General features: G+C 33.8%; 1 protein-coding gene across 1 annotated transcript; it reads right to left on the bottom strand.

Moving 5' to 3' along the window:
• Positions 1–1500: 1500 nt before the first annotated feature.
• Positions 1501–4903, bottom strand: LOC143071817 (toxin CfTX-A-like). The gene is made up of 2 exons (XM_076246421.1): positions 4712–4903; positions 1501–2946 (listed from the first exon to the last, which is right to left on the bottom strand). Exon 2 carries the CDS (start codon positions 2942–2944, stop codon positions 1595–1597), a length of 1350 nt encoding a protein of 449 aa, XP_076102536.1. The 5' UTR covers positions 2945–2946; positions 4712–4903; the 3' UTR covers positions 1501–1594.
• Positions 4904–22636: the final 17733 nt, after the last annotated feature.

Consider the following 22636-nt stretch of genomic DNA (forward strand, 5'->3'; position numbering starts at 1 on the left):
TAAAGATAAAAAGTAGTTTTTACTTCATGCAAGTTAATGAAATTTGGACAAATCAAATACGTTGATAATTAGTGTATTTTGACGATTTTGCTCTCTTATACGGTATAAACATTCTCTTTGGAGTACCATCGTCAGTTTCTACATGTGGAGCAGGATCTGCTTACCCTTCCGGAGCACCTGAGATCACCCCTAGTTTTTTGGTGGGGTTCGTGCTGTTTATTCTTAAGTTTTCTATGTTGTGTCATGTGTGCTGTTGTTTGTTTGTCTTTTTCATTTTTAGCCATGGCGTTGTCAGTTTGTTTTAGATTTATGAGTTTGACTGTCCCTTTTGTATCTTTCGTCCCTCTTTTCTATGTTTACAAGAATATTTTTCCCAGTATCCTGAAAGAAACACAATTGTCCCAACCGACATAGCGGGATAAAAGGATTGCATCTCTGTTACTCTTGAGGATTTTTCTTTTTGGGACGTAACTTTTCCACATACAAATTCATATAGCACAGAGCCAAAATGTTCCGGATTGGGATCTTTTGTTTTTCTTTTCTTGTCAAGTAAAAAAAATCATCTGCACAAACATTCTCGTTTACCGGCATGCCAATTTTTGTTTGTACAAACGACTTGTACATGTAGCGTCATAAAGCGAACAAACGCACTTTACCGTATCGCGCATTGAAATTCAGCAAGTTTAAATACAAAGCACATATCATCGCCCTTTAGCGTAAACTTTACGGTAGGCCATCGCACTTTAGTGTGACCATCGCGTTTAAGCGTCCCAATCACACTTTACAGTTCTACATATATAAGTCTAAATTGAACAAGGTTTAAACATATGATTTCGTTTGATAAAATTTTATGCATATGCCTGAAAAACAAATTTCTTGGTAGAGGGGTCTAATATAAATATGTAAATGCTCGGAAATTAAAAAGGGACCTTTCATTTTTTTACATAAATAAGGCCGTTAGTTTTCTCGTTTGAATTGTTTTACATTGTCTTATCGGGGCCTTTTTTAGCTGACTATGCGGTATGGGCTTTGCTCATGTTGAAGGTCGTACGGTGATCTATAGTTGTTAATGTCTGTGTCATTTTGGTTTTTTGTGGATAGTTGTCTCATTGGCAATCATACCACATCTTCTTTTTTTATATTTAATCGAATTCAATAAATATTCTTATTCTTATTATTCATACAACAGTACGACATAATTTTGTAACACTCCGAAAAGCACACGAACGAATTTCTGAGACTATGTTTAAGTAAAGATATGTAAAAAAGACTTTAAAAGTGAAAAACTCTGTTGGACATTTATGGGGAACCCGAAAAAAGGTCGGATTAAGAAGGGTTTCGGAATAGCTAGGAATTGTTTTGCAAGGATGTGCATATTTTGGGACCAAAAAAAATGTGTCAGATAAAGCAGAAAGTTGGAATACTCATGTGTCTGATTAGGCAAGTTACATGGTAAATGAAATCTATGAGAGCTTTTAGATGGTCAAATAATGTATGAAAAACATTTTAATATGTTTTATTTGAGAATTTCATAAAATATACAAGCAAGTAGAAAACGCATTCCAAAATTAATCCAGTTGTGGTTATAAGAGTTTTAAGTTATGATCCAATGTCCTTGTTCCCCAGGATCGCCTTTCCAACCTCGAACTGTTCCAAAACTGTCTTTAGCCATATAGACAAACCAGTCAAGCCACTTTTTTGGTGACAACATGTAATACCCATCTGAAAACCTGATTACTTTCCAAATTCCACTTTCGCCGGGGTTTCCTTTCCAACCATTCAATCTAGCCTGTGCTCCATTTCTCATGTAGACATAATATTCGGACCATTTCGTAGAGCGCAAGTAGAAAGTATTATCTGCTGACGAAATAACATCAAAGATGAAGTACCCTTGTTCGTCTAACTGTGTTGTTCCAGTTATTGACCCATACGTATCTTTCTTCATATATGCATACCAGTTTGGCCATTTTTGGGTTCGAAAGGTATGTGTTCCTGCCCCTAAAAATGACAGATTCTGAAAGGCAAGTTGACGTTTGTGTAGATACTTCGAGACTTCAGGCAATTCCGATGGGTTCAAGTGTGCAAAAAAAACAGCTTGATTGTATTTAGGATTCGTCAAAAACGTTAAGAATTCTTTGTCTTTCAATTCCTTATTCTTTATGACGTTATGAATGCTCTTCGCTGTTGACACACTATGTCCTGCCTGTTTGACGGTGAGGTACATTTTCCACAGAACAGCGGATCTAAGGACAGAGAGCTTTACAAACAGTCGCGTGTATTCAATTGCCCGTTTGACCTGCTGCTTGTCTTGACTTTTTGAACTGTCTAATATTTTTGATTGTAGTATTCCGATGAAGCTAACTCCAGAATAGATAGGAACATGTGCAGACAAAGCAGAAACTTCATGTTGCTGTAGATCGGTTATTCCGTCGAGGTATGCTAATGAAACGCCAAATACTTTAGTAGTACCGAATGCTTCTGCTCTAAGGTTGGAGTCGTCGAATTTTCTAAGTGCTTCATCGATAGCCTTCTTGACAACCGAACCAATGTCCATTCCACTGCCACCTATTGAGCTAACTAATCCGGAAATCACCGTCAAAATGCTACTTATTATCGGACCGACTACTGGGATCAGGACTGTAACTGCTGACAAGATGTCTAATGCACCAGAGACGATTTGTGTGACATCACCACTTGTCAAAGATGGAGCTGCACTACCAACGGCTTCTATTGTTGACGAAATCTTGTTTGATACATCGTCATTTTTAAGATAATTTTCTATTTTTCCCAGTTGTTGTTTTGCTAATTGTTGACTGGACTTTAAACTTGTTCTGATTTTACCGAGTGATCGCGAGATAGATGTCGTCCATCTAGCTTCGGTCGCAATGAAAATCAACATCAACAGAATACATAGCAGACAAAAAGTCTGCTTTTGTGCTTTCATGTCTGCAATTAAAAAACAATAGTAAATATTAAGCTGAGAATTAATAGAATAAGTATGACATAAGTAGTCATTTACGTATAACAAGGTAAAGACTTAATAACTTTTTTAGACTCAGGACAATCTAAAACTCTGCGAATTGTATACCGTATAGGTTTTTATTTACCATGTGTGTGACTCTCTTGAAATTTAGTGCTGATCGAATATGTTGAACGAGCTATGCCCCTTGTAAATATTTATTATCTTGGAAATGCATTGCATTTGCGCGGAAGCCTTCATTTTTCTTAGATATTTATAAAAAGTTTTAAAGAACAAAATGTGTTTTTTTAGTTATTGCCCTTGTACCTTGGATGTATAAAATATGTGCAATATGTTGGGCATTGTAACTCTGTTCTGTTTATTATTAGATATAATTTTTTTGATAAATAAAAAAAAAACAAGAATAAGTCCATAGTACAAAGATACCCCACCCGCAATATGTTCATTTGACCATATGATAAGTGTCAAAAATAAGAACGATCATATCATTGGGGACATGTGTCATAAGTTTCAAGTTGATTGGACTTCTTTATCAACTTCATTAAAAATAACTACGTTGCCCTAAAACTAAACCCAAATCTTTAACCTGAACACGCATCATCATTTTCTATGATCAGTGGACCGTCAAAACTCTAATTTGGCATTAAAATTAGAAGGATCATTATCCGAGGGAACAGGTGTACTAAGTTTCAAGTTTCAAGTTGATAGGACTTCAACTTCATCAAAAACGTACCGAACAAAAGCTTTAATCAAAAACTTTAACCTAAAGCGAGACAGACGGACGAACGGACACACAGACCGACAAACATATTGACCATATGTGGGACATAATAAGTTGGGCATAAAATCACTATTAATACTATTAATATTAATAAAACAGCAGTAAAATGATATCATTACATTATTGAATTAATTCCTGCCAAATGTCATTCTATTGGAAGGATTACCCCCTTTGAAGTGCACGATTGCAACTTTGTCTGCAATTCAAAACTAAACAATCAATTTTACCCTGGGTATAACATTGTTAAAGTATGAAGAAGCAAATAAATAACATTTTAAAAAATTTGAAGGCACTTTTTGTAGGATTAAGAAAGCCATCTTACGCGAAAAAAAACATGGGCTATTTGTGAATTTGGCAGGTATGTGAATTGGTTACCTTATGGAAATACTAAAGTAAATAGATATATAAGCTTGATAAGTTTACCCACGTCATATCTTAATATCAATGATTGGTTAACAACATGTCTTTAAAAATAAGGATATGCTATCATATTTCAAATAATTTTTCTGCAAGTACAACCAAATTTCTAGACCAGATATTTGTATTTATGGAGGAATTTAGTAAAGGTTTTAAGTGTAACTTGGGAGTAATGAAATCCCTGTCTTTGTCATTTTAATACCAGTCATAATTCTAGCTTCATTTGAAGGTAATTTACATAAACCAAAATAAATATATATTTTTTTTTCAATGCATTTGAAATTTCAGTTTTCGAAAAATACGACGTTTCTTTTGCGGTTCAGTATAGATATAAGAAGTGTCACCGTGCCACTATATGGTAAGTTATTATATAATAGTTAGAACTTTGAACAACATTGTATTGCATTTATATTCTACAAACATAAGGAAATTGATACTTATCTTTGATTTAAACCAAAAAGAAAGTTTATTTGATATAATTCAGAACACTGGATAGATAACTGTAATTAATAAATTAACATGAAAAAACTTACCAAATTAGTTGTTTGGTCTGTTCATGTAAGCCCTAGAGTTACACACGAAGGATCCTGTAGATTGTCTTTATTTATACTAACGCTTCATGGGAGGGGAAAAAATTAGCTGCTCGGAAAATGTTAATCATAAGTATGTTTATCCTCTTTCCAAAAAAATTATTGCTATACATTTCTATTTAAGTCCAATCCGGAAAAAACAGTTGCTTATACAACTTCCTATGTTGGTCCACAAAGTGCATCAGTAATTATCTGAGTGCACATTTAAAAAATTATATAGTTTATGATCAAATGTTTTAAATGAAAACTAGATTTAGAGAAATGCTTTGTTTAAAACGTTACAATTGTTTGAACATTACTCATTGAAAGAGTTGTTTAATTTTAGAATTTTTCCGGAAAAGAATAAAAAGCTCTAAAGTGTATGAAAATTTGAAAAATCTACTATGAACTGAGATACAAATGACTTCACTATAAGTTAAAGTACTAGTACTATACTGTATTTGGATGTTATTTTTACATAGACAGAAAAATATAAGCAGTCATTCCTAAAGTAGCATATATGATGCAATAATCAAAACATCAATATCCTTATATCAAAAGGGCTGTAACTTTTATAAAATCTGATTATTGTTCAAAAATAATAAGAACACCGAAACGATCACAACAACATTATACAAAGAGACAAATTTAAGAAATCTGATAGAAATAAAGCCCAAACAATCATGGATAGTACCGAACTGAACTTAAGACAATCGTAACAAACGAGCTTTTAGACAAAAAAAAATATTATGAAATACAAAGCATCTGAAAACAATATCATGAACACCAAGCAGCGTTTATAATGCAAGACCACAACCGAGCATGGTATATAAATCAATACCAGGAACGAGCATAGTACATAAATCAAGATCACAACCGAGAATAGTAGATAAATCAAGACCAGGAACGAGAATAGTATATAAATCAAGATCACGAATGAACATAGTATATAAATCAAGACCAAGAACGAGCATAGAATATAAATCAATACCAAGAACGAGCATAGTACATAGAGAACACAACAGAGAATAGTATATAAATCAAGACCACGAACGAGAATAGAAAATAAATAAAGATCGCGACCGAGGATAGTATATAAATCAAGATCACGAATGAACATAGTATATAAATCAAGACCAGGAACGAGCATAGTACATAGAGAACACAACAGAGAATAGTATATAAATCAAGACCACGAACGAGAATAGTACATAAATAAAGATCACGACCGAGGATAGTATATAAATCAAGATCACGAATGAACATAGTATATAAATCAAGACCAGGAACGAGCATAGAATATAAATCAATACCAAGAACGAGCATAGTACATAGAGAACACAACAGAGAATAGTATATAAATCAAGACCACGAACGAGAATAGTACATAAATAAAGATCACGACCGAGGATAGTATATAAATCAAGATCACGAATGAACATAGTATATAAATCAAGACCAGGAACGAGCATAGAATATAAATCAATACCAAGAACGAGCATAGTACATAGAGAACACAACAGAGAATAGTATATAAATCAAGACCACGAACGAGAATAGTACATAAATAAAGATCACGACCGAGGATAGTATATAAATCAAGATCACGAATGAACATGGTATATAAATAAATACCAAGAACGAGCATAGTACATAAAGAACACTACCAAGCATAGTACATAAAGAACACAACCGAGCATAGTACATAAATCAAGACCAGGAACGAGCATAGTACATAAATCAAGACCATAACCGAGCATAGTAGATAAATCAAGACCAGGAACGAGCATAGTACATAAATCAAGATCACAACCGAGCATAGTAGATAAAACAAGACCAGGAACGAGCATAGTACATTAATCAAGACCACAACCGAGCATAGTAGATAAATCAAGACCAGGAACGAGCATAGTATATAATAAGACCAAGAACGAGCATAGTACATAAATCAAGACCAGGAACGAGCATAGTATATAAATCAAGATCACGAATAAACATAGTATATAAATCAAGACCAGGAACGAGCATACAATATAAATCAAGAACACAACCGACGATAGTAGATAAATCAAGACCAGGAACGAACATAGTACATAAATCAAGATCCCAACCGAGCATAGTAGATAAATCAAGACCAGGAACGAGCATAGTACATAAATCAAGACCACAACCGAGCATAGTAGATAAATGAAGACCAGGAACGAGCATAGTATATAAATAAGATCAAGAACGAGCATAGTACATAAATCAAGATCACAACCGAGCATAGTAGATAAATCAAGACCAGGAACGAGCATAGTACATAAATCCAGATCACAACCGAGCATAGTACATTAATCAAGATCACGACCGAGCATAGTATATAAATCAGACCAGGAACGAGCATAGTACATAAATCAAGACCACGACTGAACATAGTATATCAATCAAGATCACGACTGAGGATAGTATATAAATCAAGATGACAACTGAACATAGTATATAAATCAAGATCACGACTGAACATAGTGTACATATCAAGACAACAACTGAGCATAGTCTATAAATTAAGAACACTACCGAGTATAGTATATAAATTAAGACCAGGAACGAGCATAGTTATAAATCAAGACAACTGAGTATAGTCTATATTCAAAACCATCACCAAGCATAGTACATAAATCATTACCACGACCGAGCATAGTGTATTAATCAAGACTACTACTGAGAATTATCGCATATTTAAGTCGAAACCACGACGGGTAGAATACATAGATCAAGACTATTCTTCTTGCGGCTAGAAATCACCTTTATGAATCCGGAGTCAAAACGCTTGAGGTAGGTAGTTTGACATCCGAATTCAACTATTAGATTACTATTTCTGATAAGGCAAATGTGTATTCTTATCCATAGTATCAGTGTGTATGCTTTCTATTTACTATTTCTTGCGCAAAAATACCACGTTCATGCATAAATACAAATGTATTATTTTCACTCGCGAATGCGAATTTTTGCATTTCTTATAAAAATTCAGGACACGGCAGTAAGAGCTTGACATGTGACTTTCAAGCACGGTCATCATTGCTTACGGTATTTTGACTTCTAGCTGTTTCTCTTTTGTTTTTGTTTTTGTTTGTTAGTCACTGTCCTGTTATAAAATTTGACATTTTCGAAATGCCAAAAATTTTCTACCCAAGGAATAGATTATTTAAATTTGACCTTTATTTTGCCTTTTTTACTATTTTATTCGAGCGTCACTGATGACTCTTTGTACACTTCACTAGCGTTTGGCATACAACATGTTAATCCTGGTAAAAACTTTTATGTACATGTCTTTTTATATATATTGGTTCTTTTGATAGTATGTTCAGGTATTCATACAACTTCTGAAAATAAGATATTCTTCAACACCAAGTTTCCCTGTAGATTACTAGTATGTGGATTGATTTAAGTAAAATTTGGAAATCCTTAGAATTTTATATGATTTATGAGACCATAATAGTAGTACGTATCTATTTAAGAGGTCCAGACGGAAGCTGGTGTGTTACTCTCAAGAAAACTATGCGACATACAACATCTACCATGAGTACAGACAACTTCAATATTTTTTCAACGTAAACAAATTGAAAAAACTTATTTCATTGAAATGTGGATTCTTTCTTGATTGCAAAAATATATATTCACTTCTAATAAAAATTCAAATGACTAAAATAGACATAATGATTGATGGGGAATAAACTAATAAACAATGGTTTGTTATAATTTAAAGTTTTAAAATTTTAAAACTGTTTCAAGCCAATTCCTGATAAAAAAAAGTGAACTAATCAAAATTGTTGATTAATTACAGATGACTATTGGAAATTTATCAAGTAAATTATAGGCCTTACTTGAATACCTTTTATATATTCATATTTGTATTCATATTTCATTTTTTTTAAAGATCTTGTTATTCCATTAATCATTTATCTTTCAGATATAATTTAAAGAATCACTTTATGTAATGTAGATCATAAGTAATTGGCAATAAATAAATCTATCATCCTTATATAAAAAACAATTTAAAAAAAGACAACTTCAATAACGAGTTGAGAATATGAAGGCATCCATGCAGGAAACAAGATATAAAAAAATGTTAGATAAAATAAAGCGAACTGAGTGCTTTAATTTATATTGCAATTGGTTTGTGCAATTTGCATTATACATCCGGTTTGTAGAAACAGGGATTCACAAAAGGATTATGAAAAAGATGTATAATCCAAAGTAATAAATGAAATAGTCGAGCTTTAAAATGTATATTAAAATAGTTATCAAAGGTACCAGGATTATAATTTATTACCCCAGACGCGCGTTTCGTCTACATAAAGACTCATCAGTGACGCTCAAATCAAAAACGTTGCTGTCTAAATATATACACTTTTCTATTCACAAATATCCAACACTTGTGCAAGAATGTACACACTATTACATATTTTTGATAATTAATTTATCTTCTTCTATTCATGATAGTCAATTATTTCAATTCAAAAGCAAACGAAAATTCAGCTACAATATTTTGGTGACCAGCTAGCGGTGTTAGGTTCACGTATTGCTTTTCTTTTTTTTTTAAGAAAGCGACTTGGTTTCTTTTTGTATTAAGAATGCACGAAACGCTCCTGGACCTGCTGATCAATTTGAGTACATTGATTTTAAGGGAATAAGCAAAATAGCAACTTTGACCTTAGCTTAATCTACTCAATTGTCAATGATTGAACGAAGATAGTCAAAGTAAGGTTATTGTGGGGTTTCATGTACAACAAAAACAATCTTATAAATCATGGTTTAATATTGTCAATAAAAATGCTATCTGTTCGTTTTCATTAATGATCAATGTTAACAACTATAGGGTTTAGCATCGGGTTTAATTAATTTCCGAGCGTCGGGGTTTCTTAATATTGAGACAACACCTATCCCTCGGTGTATAACTATTACAAAAACAAATAAACAATTTCAAGAATTATCAAGGTAGAAATTATAAAAATGTTATTGCATAAAATAAACCAGACAAACCGAAGGTCAGCCAAAATAAAGAAGAAATATCAAAATAGAATTGAGAAGGCACACTATATACATGATTTATATGAACCGAGTCAGCTAACAAACAAGCCTCCCTAGTACCATAAAGGATATAATTAAGGATATGCTGAAATAAGCCCACTGAAAACCCAAAAGTTCGTAAATAGTTGCGTCTAAACCTAATTCTAATGAACCCGATTCAAATAACTCAAGGGAGGTGTGTGAATTAGTCAATAAAAATTGTAATACCACAGTCCCACTTGGCCACGATCGCACTACGATCTGTGAAAAAAAAATGCAAATTTTGACGATCGTAGTGCGATCGTGCAGATCGTAGTACGGTCGTGGTCATGATCGTGATTAGCGTGGCAAACTTTGAACATGTTCTAAACAATAGTGGTGCGTTCGTGGCGACATCAGATCGTAATAGAAGCGTAGTTAGAGCGCAAATAGGTCGTGGTAAGATCGCAAAGGTCTGTGTACCATCGTAGCGACAGCATAGCGAAAGCGCGGTTATAGTAGGAGAGACTGCGCTACGACGTTACTACGGCCTTACTACGACCATCACGTTCTTACCGCGACCTCAACACGCTTCCACTACGACTATACCACGTTTATACCACGCTATTCAAGACCATAGTGCGTTTTAAGCCCCAGTCCCACTAGACCACGATCGCACCATGCTCACCGCGATCTAAAATAAATTCAGATCGTGGTGTGGTCGCGGTATGAGCGGCATGAAAATGTAAATTTTCGTTGCTTTCCAATGCTACTACGTCATCATTACGCTTCTACAGCGATCCCTCTACGATTATACCACGTTCTCATTGCTCTTATTCTGCGACCTCACTACGCTTATCAAGATCTTTCTACGCTCATCACGTTCTCACTGCGACCATACCACGAGTCATCCGATTGCAACACGATCTTACCACGCCTCTACTGCGATTATAGCACGTTCTTACCACGATTATTCTACGTTCATACCGCGATCTTACTACGTTCTCACCAATAACGTCAACATCGTGTTCCATCTCAATACAGTTCTATTCCTTCTATTCCTGATTAATGCGTAGATTTTTCGGAAACAATACAGGCATGCCACCAACATTTACTAAAACGCGTGGGCGTGGTGGTAGGGTTGATGTAGAGGCAGAGGGAGCTCTGATAGTAACGAATCCTGATCCAGCAGAGATGTCGGATCGACCAATCCTACCTAAATCACCCCTAGTTTTTGGTAGGGTTCGTGTCGCTTATTCTTTAGTTTTCTATGTTGTGTCATGTGTTCTATTGTTTGTCTGTTTGTCTTTTTCATTTTTCGCCAGGCGTTGTCAGTTTATTTTCGATTTATGAGTTTGACTGTCCTTCTGGTATCTTTCGTCCCTCTTTTACAACCTATTGCTGGTCCATCAAGCTCAAATGACGATATTTATGTGAACGATAGAAGAGATGACACAGAGTGCGAATGAGACAACTCTCCATCCAAGTAACAATTTATAAAGTAAACCATTATAGGTCAAGGTAAAGCCTTCAACACGGAGCCTTGGCTCACACCGAACAGCAAGCTACAAAGGGCACCACAAATTACTAGTGTAAAACCATTCAAATGGGAAAACCAACGGTCTTATCTATATAAACACGAGAAGCATGGTTGAGCCGTTAGAGAAAATGGTCAAGAAGTTCTAATTACATGCAGACAAACAAAATCTGGAGAGATTAAATATATTTTATGTGAAAATGACAATGAGAATGATGGTCGTAGTATGAACGTAGTGAGGTCGTAAGAAGAGCGTAATGAGGACGGCAAGGTCGTGCTAGAATCGTACTGTGGTCTTAAGCAGCATGGTGTAAACGTGGTATTGTCGTAGTGGAAGCGTAGTTGTGTCGCGGTGAGAACATGATGGTCGTAGTGAGGTCGTAATAACGTCGCCGTGAGATCGTAGCGCAGTCTCTCCGAAAAGAATCACGCTTTCGCTACGCATTCGCTATACGCTCTCGCTACGATGGTACAGCGACCTTTGCGATCTTACTACGACCTTAGTGCGCTCTCACTACGCTTCTACTACGACCTGATTTCACCACGACCGCACCAAGATTGTTTTGAACATGTTCAAAGTTGGCCACGCTCATCGCGCTCTTGAAGACCTCACCACGACCGTGATACGACTTTACCGCGATCTACACGATCGTACTACGATCATCAAAATTTGCATTATTTTCACAAATCGTAGTGCGATCGTTGCCTAGTGGGACTGCGGTATTAGCACGCCCATGCCGTTCTCATCACGCTCTTCTTACGACCTGATTACCTTCATACTATGACCATCATGCTCATTGTCATGGTCATATGAAATATATAAAAGCTCTCCAGGTTTTCTTTGTCTGTATGTAATTTTGACTTCTTGTCCTTTTTCTCTAACAGCGCCACCATGCTTGACACAGCTGTGTCATCCATACTGTCGTTCACTAAAACATTTTCATTTGATCTTGATGGACCAGCAATAGGTTGTGATACGGTTAAGGTTGTATTGGTTTGACATATCACTTCTGAATCATTATTCGTTACTATCAGACAGATCTCTCTCTGCCTCTACCTCTATCCCTACCACCACGCCCACGAGTTCTTGTAGATTTTGGTTGCATGACTGTGTTGTTTACGAGAAACTCGACGTTTCAATGAGAAATAGAAGGAATGGAATAGTATCTATATTGAACACGATGTTGACGTTATTGCTGCGTAGTAAGATCGCGGAATGGAACAGTATCTATATTGAACAGGATGTTGACATTATTGCTGCGTAGTAAGATCGCGATGTGAACGTGGTATGATCGTAGTATGGTCGTGGTAAGATCGTGCTATGATCGCAGTAGTCGCGTGGGAAGATTTTGTTGCAATCGTATAAATCGTGGTATGGTCGTAGTGAGGACGTGATGAGCGTAGAAAGATCTTGATAAGCGTAGTGAGGTCGCAGAATACGCGCGGTGAGAACGTGGTATAATCGTAGCGGGATCGTTGTAAAAGCGTAATAAGGACGTAGTCGCATCGTGAAAGTAACGAAAATTTACATTTTCTTGCCGATCATACTGTGACTTCACCACGATCTGAATTTATTTGAGATCTCGGTGTGCGTGTTGCGATCGTAGTCTAGTGGGACTGGGGCTTAACATAACGTTATGCACTAAGCTTTAGGATTTTTCAAAATCTGCTGTTCTAGGTAAAATAAATGATAAAAGTTTTTGACAAATATCTAAACAAATACTTACAAAACTTAATACGCTGGTGTACAATCGGATAAGAAATCATGTTGCTATTGTGATGCATATAAAACGTATAAAAACCTGAACAATATGAATATGGACAAAACTGTTTATTTTATAGTCGTGAATTTATGACATTCATTTGTCAACATTGTTTTAGGAGGAAAGTCACCTCTTAAAGTATACAAAAAAAGGAAAATCGAGTAACAATGCAATGTATGTAAGAACATGTTACATTTCCTGACTTTCCGGTTTTCTGGGAGTTTTTTGTTGTTGTTTTTTCTTAGTAATGTTTTCTATTATTAATAGTGGAGGATATTTGTAATTTCCCTAAAGGATTTTATATTCACAGCGTCCTGTTTGATAAGTAGATTTCTTATAATGATTAAAAACACCTCACCGGAGGTGTATGACAACTCTGTATCTCCTGCCAATAATTTTTATTAAGTTTTTTTTTGTAAAACTTGTATCTCAAAATTTGAAGGTACCTAACTTTCGGCAATAACTAATACGTCAACTTTAATTACAATATCTGGACTGTTCTAATTTGATATACATTAATTTTTAAGCGATGGATGCTTAACATCAAGCAACAAGTATTTCATACGTATTCAGAACATAATAATGAAATATGCAAAATTAATTGATATTATTTTGATTGCAGCTAATCATCGGGTATAAACGCAGTACATTCAAGTCTGTACTATTCCGTGTATCGAAGCGATAATACAATCAAAATAATTTCCTTCACAGCCTAATTGCCATAAAAGTATGCTTGTAAACAAAGGTTAGCGTGAGTGGATCTTGAACTGAAAGATCTGTACACTATGTATATAACAAGAACACACATGATGCATTTTAAACGACAAAAAATGTCATAACTATGACAAGCCGTTCTCGTCAAAACTATGTTTAAACCATTTTTCGAAAAATTTACACACTGAGAATTACAACAAAGCACACTGAGATTTAAAAACTTCAAAACGCACACTGAGAATTGAAAATTACACACTGAGAATTCAAAATTTACACACTGAGATTTCATAAAGATGCACTGAGATTACAAAAATGAAAAACGCACACTGAGAATTGAAAATTACACACTGAGATTTCAAAAAGACACACTGAGAATAAATAAACTGAAAACACACACTGAGAATTTGAAATTACACACTGAGAATTCAAAATTACACACTGAGAATTTAAAATTACACACTGAGAATTTAGAATTACACACTGAGATTTGTGCGCACTTTTTATGCGCACATATCTAATTAGCATACTTAATCTGAATCTATTACAAGCTTAAAACAACAAGGGGACATAACTCGTTAGTCCTTCGATTTGGTTCCAAATTATTAATAAAAAAAACTTTAGAAATACAAGAACAAGAAAAATACCCACTTACTCTTAGTACAAAATATAACCAAATGGTGAAAAACTTTATTAAAATTATAAGAAAACATTGGAACAATCTGCAAAAGCATGCAGCAAATTTTTTACTCTCTCCTCTCGTCCAAGGAAAGTGTCTATTATAGCATATAAACGTAACAAAAATATAAAAGATTAACTAGCGAAATCAGGAAAACAGTTCGAAGACTTTTGAAAAGGGACCCATGTTTAATTACTGGTAGTAATGATCTGAATTATAGGCAACAAACTAACTTATGAATATCAGCGATGTTAAGTCTTGAAATTTATTACGAATGTTGGTTGAAGGAATCGCATTTCATTATAATGACAAGAGTTCTTGAGATCAAGATATTAATCTGTTGAATTATTCATCTCATGAATATTCATTAGTAATTTGCATATTTATCTCAGTGTGTATTTTTGAAATCTCAGTGTGTAATTAACAATTCTCAGTGTGTGTTTTTCAATTTATTTCATCTCAGTGTGTCTTTTTAAAATCTCAGTGTGTTATTTTGAATTCTCAGTGCGTGTTTTTTATTTTTTTAAATCTCAGTGTGTAATTTCGATTTCTCAGTGTGTTATTTTAGGTTTTTAAATCTCAGTGTGTATTTTTTTTCGAAAAAAGGGTTTAAACATAGTTTTGACGAGAACGGCTTGCCATACATAACGGTAAGGTCACAATTCGCCGTTTTAGAATCTAATGCATTCTGGTTAATATTTTCAAAAGCGTACACCAAAACGTTGTGATTGGTTTAAAACGTTATAAACAGTGGAAATCCATCCAATGACGTAACGTTATTTTCATTTTGGTGTACAGACAATGAGATTACCCATAGTCCCATAGGTTGTGAAAAGGCGAATTTGTTTTTGACAACGCCTATTATGATTATTTTTCTTCAAGTTTGTTTTGCACGTAGTTTTTCGATGTTTTGTAGTGATTTATACATCAATGTATCTAATATAGAATTGTACTATTTCAGTAATAAATGTTTAACGACTTCTATACGAATTTCACTACTGTGTGGTGTGTAACTGTTGTTTTGTTTTTTTAAGTTTTGCTCATTGCAAATTCCTGTGCGTTTGATTGTTCAAAGTAGAACAACACGGTTAAAATGTGTGTTAATGTTGCGTGACGTATTCTTAAAGCTAATTCTTGATTGGTCCATGTAAGCTTTCTTTGTTTAGCCCGCTGTGTTTCTATTTTTGTTATCTTTTTCTTTTTCTTATTTTCCTTTTTTAAATGGTATATACTATTTTATTTGAATTTTACATTTGTTAGAGATACATAAAGTACCGGTACCTTATACCGGCCTCGTGAACGTTAATACAAAGCATAAGGTTAGCACAATACATATAATAGTTTAGCTAATGACATATACGCAACCGAATAAGGATATTAAGATAAAATGTAACATGATATATTATAAATTCTAGATCAAGAATGAGTTTTCTATTGATCATAGTGTTGTCTATCTTTGGTCGACTTGTCATTTTTCAGCTACCATAAACATTATTTATATATATAACTTTAAAATGACATGATGGTTGATACACAATATAACAGGACTTGCTCTATCTATCGAAACATATGGCCTTTTGCCTTTCAGTCGTCAAAATGTAAATAGTAGGTATAATACAGATTGAATTTTTTTCCATCTAATTAAACCAGTTCTTTTGAACTCTGGGGGATAGTTGTCTCATTGGTACTAATATCAGATATTCTTTTTATAGCATTTTGAACTCTTGAATTTAAAGAACCTTTGATTCTCTAATTTAATGAGCATTTCATTTACAGAAAGACATTGTACGCTGTTCCTAACACAGACCATTGTATTCTTGTATATATAAATAAACAAGTGTGAAGAAACAATTAACAAGAGCTTGGCTTGGTATAAGTACAAAATGTGAGGTTTGGGTTGGGGCGTAGTCCTATAATATAAGTTTCGTCAGGTTCTTATCATTTACATTCAACGTTTTTTATCGGATTTTTTTTACTATCAATGTTGAATCTGCGCTTCAACATTGATAGTAAAAAGAAAAATCCGATAAAAAACGTTGAATGTAAATGATATGAACCTGCAGAGTCTTGTATTATAGGACTAGGTTGGGTGGAGGTACACAAGTTTTATGTACACATAAAAGAAGAAATACAAAACGGTACTTAATTTGGTAAGCAGTCTCAAAATAGCTTACTACCACGGGAAGCAAGCGATAGTTGGTAGTCAGCACTTCTGTCACTGTGTTGACCTGTGTTATCATTGATATGGTAATTATAATAAATTAACTGTTTACAAAACTTTGAATTTTTGAAATACTAAGGCTTTTCTATCTCAGGAATAGATTGCCGTAGCTGTATTTGGAAATACTTTTATGAATATTTGGTCCTCCATGCTCTTCAACTTCGTACTTTATTTGGCTTTTTATAACATTTTTGTTATTCGAGCGTCACTAATGAGTCTTTTGTAGACGAAACGTGCGTCTGGCGCAAATATAAAATTTAAATCCTGGTATCAATGTTGAGTTTATATAAAACCACTGGGTCGATTCCACTGCTGCTGGAGTTTTAATTTCCCGAGGGTATCACCAGCCCACTAGTCAGCACTGTTGTGTTGACTTGAGTTATCATTGATATGTTCATAATTATAAATTAACTGTTTTCTTGGAATTTTTTGACATACTAGGTCTTTTCTACCTCAGGAATAGATTACCTTAGCTGTATTTGGAAATGATTTTAAGACCTTTGGTCCTCAATGCTCTTCAGCTTCGTACTTTATTTGGCTTTTTTTAACTACTTTTTTCTAGCTTCACTGATGAGTCTTTTGTAGACGAAACGTGCGTCTGGCGCAAATATAAAATTTCAATCTTGGTATCTATTATGGGTTTATTGTAAACTGCCGCCCAAGTAAACAAAAACTAAGCGAGAAAAATCTCTCCTGAAGCCTTGTGCATTTGGTGAGATTTGTTACTGGTTTCATGCAGTTTTATTATAAAAGTTGGTCGAAATTTGCAGTGTTTGCTAGAGGCCAGTTGGTATTATAAATCTTCAGATCAAGGGAGGAAGAACAATTTTAAGTGTATTGGTGAGTATATAGAACTGTTGATTTTGTTATTTTTACGAGGTTTTATTCATAATTTTAACTTAACAAATAAATGAATATTAGTTAGAATTTTAGTTTATACTGTTTTTACATATAATTTTATTACGCAATACCTTTTTTGTGTTTTGATTCTACGGATCTCGGAAATTTTCATAGCAAATTACAATAACTCAAAACATAAGCAATTTGCAATTAATGGAATCTATCCTTTACTTTTGTTTTCTATTGATAATTAGATTGGTGAGTTTAGTTCCAACTGACAAGTTTTGAATGTATGTTGTTAAAACAAACCTCCCCACAAAAACGATAGAATAATCGTTGGTATCGGTTCATCATAAAAAAAGATTAACATGTGCTGCCACCCTTTGCATCTCTTGATCACAAACTATCAATATTAGTTTTTGTCAATATAATTGTATTATCAGCTAACACTCCATAACTGATGTGTTTAATTTGTCCACTGGTTACATTGATTTCGAATAAATTGTGCAATAAAAATCTGCTGTTCAAATAGAGATAAGAAAACGGTTCAAAAAGAAACAAGTAGTATCAAATAGGTTGCATCTAGTGACGCAAATGAATTAACAAAAACATTATAAATACACTTCTTTCGTCCGGTTTACCTCCATTATATGGTGTTTTTGTAAATTTAATTAATTTATTCATTGTTGATTGCTTAATGTCCATGACAATATCGCGAGCATAGAAATAACAAGAGAAAAATAACAGTGCATCTAATATATATCGTCTGTCAAGAATGTCAACTCGTATAAAGCTCTGAACTATCGGTACATAGGGAAAGGGCAGTGGTTAAAATGTCAAAATAAATCTATTCTACCGGCCATCTGGAAGAAAAGCTCTTATATGATATGCTATTTCTTTGGCCAAATATAACTATGGTTTTTGGTGTAATGGTAATTGAGCACAGTGGAGAATGTCTTCGCAAAAATTACCCTAGAGAAAAACTGATTATTGGAACTATTTATTTACTGTAACAGTTTGCAATTTTACCGCGTTACTAATGATAAGCTCGAGATGTAACGTTACAGAATACAGCAAAAAAATGAAAAATGAGATAAAAAATAAAGTAAAGTATAATAAAATAAAAACAGAATAATAATGGGAGTGTACTTAAATAAATATGTTTAAACATGTTAAATGGAACGGTTCATTCCTCCTATATTCCCACTTTTTTTAAAATCTGGTAAGAAAAATTAAAATTTCATGTGGGAATAGAAGGAAAACATGTAAAAACAAAGGATCATTCGAAGGAATAGTTATTTTTAAAAGTGGGAATAGGCGGAAGACACCAATGGAACATACTGATTCTCTGTATATATATTAACAGTTAACCAATACTAGTCATAAGAAATAATATCAACAACATCGATTGATATGCTGGAAAGACTCTTTTGAGTTTAAGTCATTTGGCAAAAAGTGATCCACGAACGTTTTCTTTCACCGAAACAAAGCAAAATGTAAATGAGTTTACTTCATTTGTATACATCATATATGAATATATTCAGACATTTCGCTAGCTTTTAATAGAATTAGGACAAAAATTCTCTTTTCTTTTTCTTTTATAGCTCGTTAAAAATCCGACTCTGCGTGTCAGTCTAAAAAAAGCAGCCTTTCGGCCGTACGTCCATCCTTCAGACGTCCATTGCAAACGGGCGTTTGCATGCCGAAACTTCATCCGACAAACACACTGCAACATATATTTAACATTACAGTAACTGCATGGGCAAACAGATGACAAGAAAAATAAAATGTTTTCACCATCTCTTCCGACTAGTTTGAACGATGAACACTCGATTGAAAACAGGGATATTTTAGATATAGACGCAGAAATTTCCGCTTGCAACAGGTCAATCGCGGACTCAAGAAATAGTTGTTGCAATGGTCTTCTGGCGTATAGATAACATGGTACTAACAAAACACGAGGCAGCACATTTACGTCCCACTTCTACCGAACGTGGCTGCACAACCAACCAATACAGACTAGCATGGGTTTCACGGCAGGATGAGAAAAGTGTAGTTGGCCATATTTATTTTTTCTGGGGAAGGTTTCATTATTTATTAAGTAAACTTTCTGTTAAAATTCTTTGATATGGAATCGTACATCCACATCATGTGATAAAATTCTTCAAAATTATCTTTTTATTGTGTGAATATTTAAAAATTCATGCCTAAAAAAATTATTTCATAGTTAGTCTAAGAAGGTCTTGATGATTTTTTTCAATCGAAGAATCACTTTGAATTATATACTTACAAAGCATTTCTCGAAACAAATTACAAATGCGTCAATACCATTGTTTTATCTGCTTAGACCCCGAGACTGGTATGTGTATGCTGAGTGCATTGATTTCGAATTATATATGCATTAAAAGCTGTTGTTCAAATAAGATAGGAAACCAGTTCAAATAGTAAAAAACATCAAATAGGTGTATATAGTGACAAACATGAATAATAAAAAAAAGACATTCCAAATACAATTCCTTTATTTAATCAGTTTTATTCTTATTTCGTAAACATCGTGGAAATATATATTAATTTGTGATATTTGACTTCGCCTTCTTCTTTAAATCTGTTTCTTCATTCGAATGATAAAACGCGAATACTTTATCATAGGCCAATAAGTATTCTACTTTTTTTATATCCCGACTGATTCAAATAACAAATACACCGAATGTAAAGTAATTTATAACATACTGAGTTGATTTTGTTATACTGATATCAACTAAAGTTTGCATTCACCCCAACTTGCTTACTTGTTTTGTACTCATTACAACGAAGAACGTGTGCAAAACACTACTCATCTTAATTCATTATTAATGAAATTAATCCATGTGTGTCATCAGTAATTTCGGCTATCGTTTGGGTTAACAGAATATTGAACAGATATATATATATACAGACGTACTTATGAATATAATTATTTTCTGTGACTGTATATTACATTAATTTGTAGGATCCTTTACTATAGATAATTTAGCTGATCTGTAACAATAACATCTTTATGCCTTATATATCATGTACTGTAGTACGCCGCTAGATTAAAACTGACGTGGAAAGGTAACACATGCCCACCGAAAGCTCTTTTTTTTGAGAGCCCAGGTGGTCGTGTGGTCTAGCGGGACGGCTGCAGTGCAGGCGATTTGGTGTCACGATATCACAGTAGCATGGGTTCGAATCCCGGCGAGGGAAGAACCAAAAATTTGCGAAAGCAAATTTACAGATCTAACATTGTTGGGTTGATGTTTAGACGAGTTGTATATATATATATATATATATATATAAGTTTTGATGGTTATTGAATAGAAAATACAAGTAGAAAATATTCAGACCCGACGAGCGAGTCAAATTTCGCTATGACTCATCCAACACATAATACATCTGTTCAATAAAACTCACCTAAGTATATAGATTACAATAATAAGGAACATATCATCATTAAAAGGTCGTCCTAAAATTATGTACAAAGCCTGTTGTTCGGTGGTTGTCGTTTGTTGGTGTAGTTTATAATTGTTTCTGGTTTATCGTTTTATATATAGATTAAATCGTTGGTTTTCCCATTTGAATGATTTAGCACTAGTCCATTTTGGAGGGCGCTTTATAGATTGTTGTTTGGCGTGAGCCGAGACTCCGTGTTGAAATCCGTACTTTGACGTATAATGGTTTACTTTTATACATAGTAACTTGGGTGGAGATGGGCACTTATACCACATCTTCTTATATCTATAAAATGAAGCTGTAGCTCCAATTCTTTTTATTTGCATGTTTTACCATTTTATCCTGCAATTAGCCAAATAGTATACCAATAACAGGTATACAAATAAAGTTTTGCTTTATTTGTACTTGTACAAAAAAAAAGTCTCCAGTTACCCCACTTTCATGTTGAGCAAGCAGTAATATGAAGAATATTTCTGTTTCCAAACCAGTCTATTTCGTTTCAACAATGTCGATTTCTATTAGAAATTAGAGACAATAATTTGGATTTTAATAACTAAATTTTCAAGTGTTAGGAGTAATTTCAGGATAAACACAATATATGTACATTGTCGCTACGAAACAGGAGAAAAACTCGGCTTTTCGTCCTGTTTCTTAAGCTCATACAAATAAATTTTATATTCTCCGACAACATATATAATTATATTGTTTATTTCTATGATGTGTTCCTGTTGAAAGAATGATGAAAATGCATAAATGTACATAACGTTTAAATCTTTGATTAAAATATATTTCTTCGTTTTTTTTATATAGCTTTTAGTGAATGAAAGATACCTTTATTGCTGATTTTTATGGCGCGGAATCAGGGTCATGAATATCGATTTTAGTATATCCTAAAATGATTTCAGTATATTCTAAATTACATTTTAGCATACCCTAAATTGATTCTAGACTATGCTAAAATCATTTTAGGCAGCAACCATTTGACTTTCTTTGGGGGGGGGGGGGGGGGGGCTATGGTTTTTTTTTCTGGACAAATTTTTTTAAAAACAATCTATTTTTTTCGCGACAAGTCGAAAACAATTTTTTTCTTTCAATTTTAGCATTACATATATAGTGGCAGCTGAGGGTGAAACAAACAATTTTTTTTCTCAGAATCAAAAACAAATTATTTTTTTCTCCAAAAACTGGAAACAAACTTTTTTTTCCAAAAAAAACCATACCCCCCCCCCCCCCCCCCCCCCCCGAAAATCAAATGGTTGCTGCCTTAGGGTATCCTAAAGTCATTCAGTATATACTAACATGATTATATTTATCCTGATTTAGAGTAATTTCTCGCAATTTGATTGGCTGATATTGTCCTAATAAATTTCAGTACAATTTTTTATCACGTCAATATGAATTATCTCCCTTATCTATTACGTCAATTGGGATTACCTCCCTTATACCATTGACCTAATGAAAAAAATAAAAAATGAGTTGCTTTATAGTCCTAAAAATTTTAATTTTTCACAGTTTAACATTAAATATCTGAGAAATTAAATATAATAATACTTATAGGAAAAAATCAGGATAAATTCGTTACACAGTGTTCAATTGTCCTTATATGGATGTTATTGACCCGATACTACTGGTCGAG

Source organism: Mytilus galloprovincialis, chromosome 4 (assembly GCF_965363235.1).
Source record: "Mytilus galloprovincialis chromosome 4, xbMytGall1.hap1.1, whole genome shotgun sequence".
Classification (NCBI taxonomy): domain Eukaryota; kingdom Metazoa; phylum Mollusca; class Bivalvia; order Mytilida; family Mytilidae; genus Mytilus; species Mytilus galloprovincialis.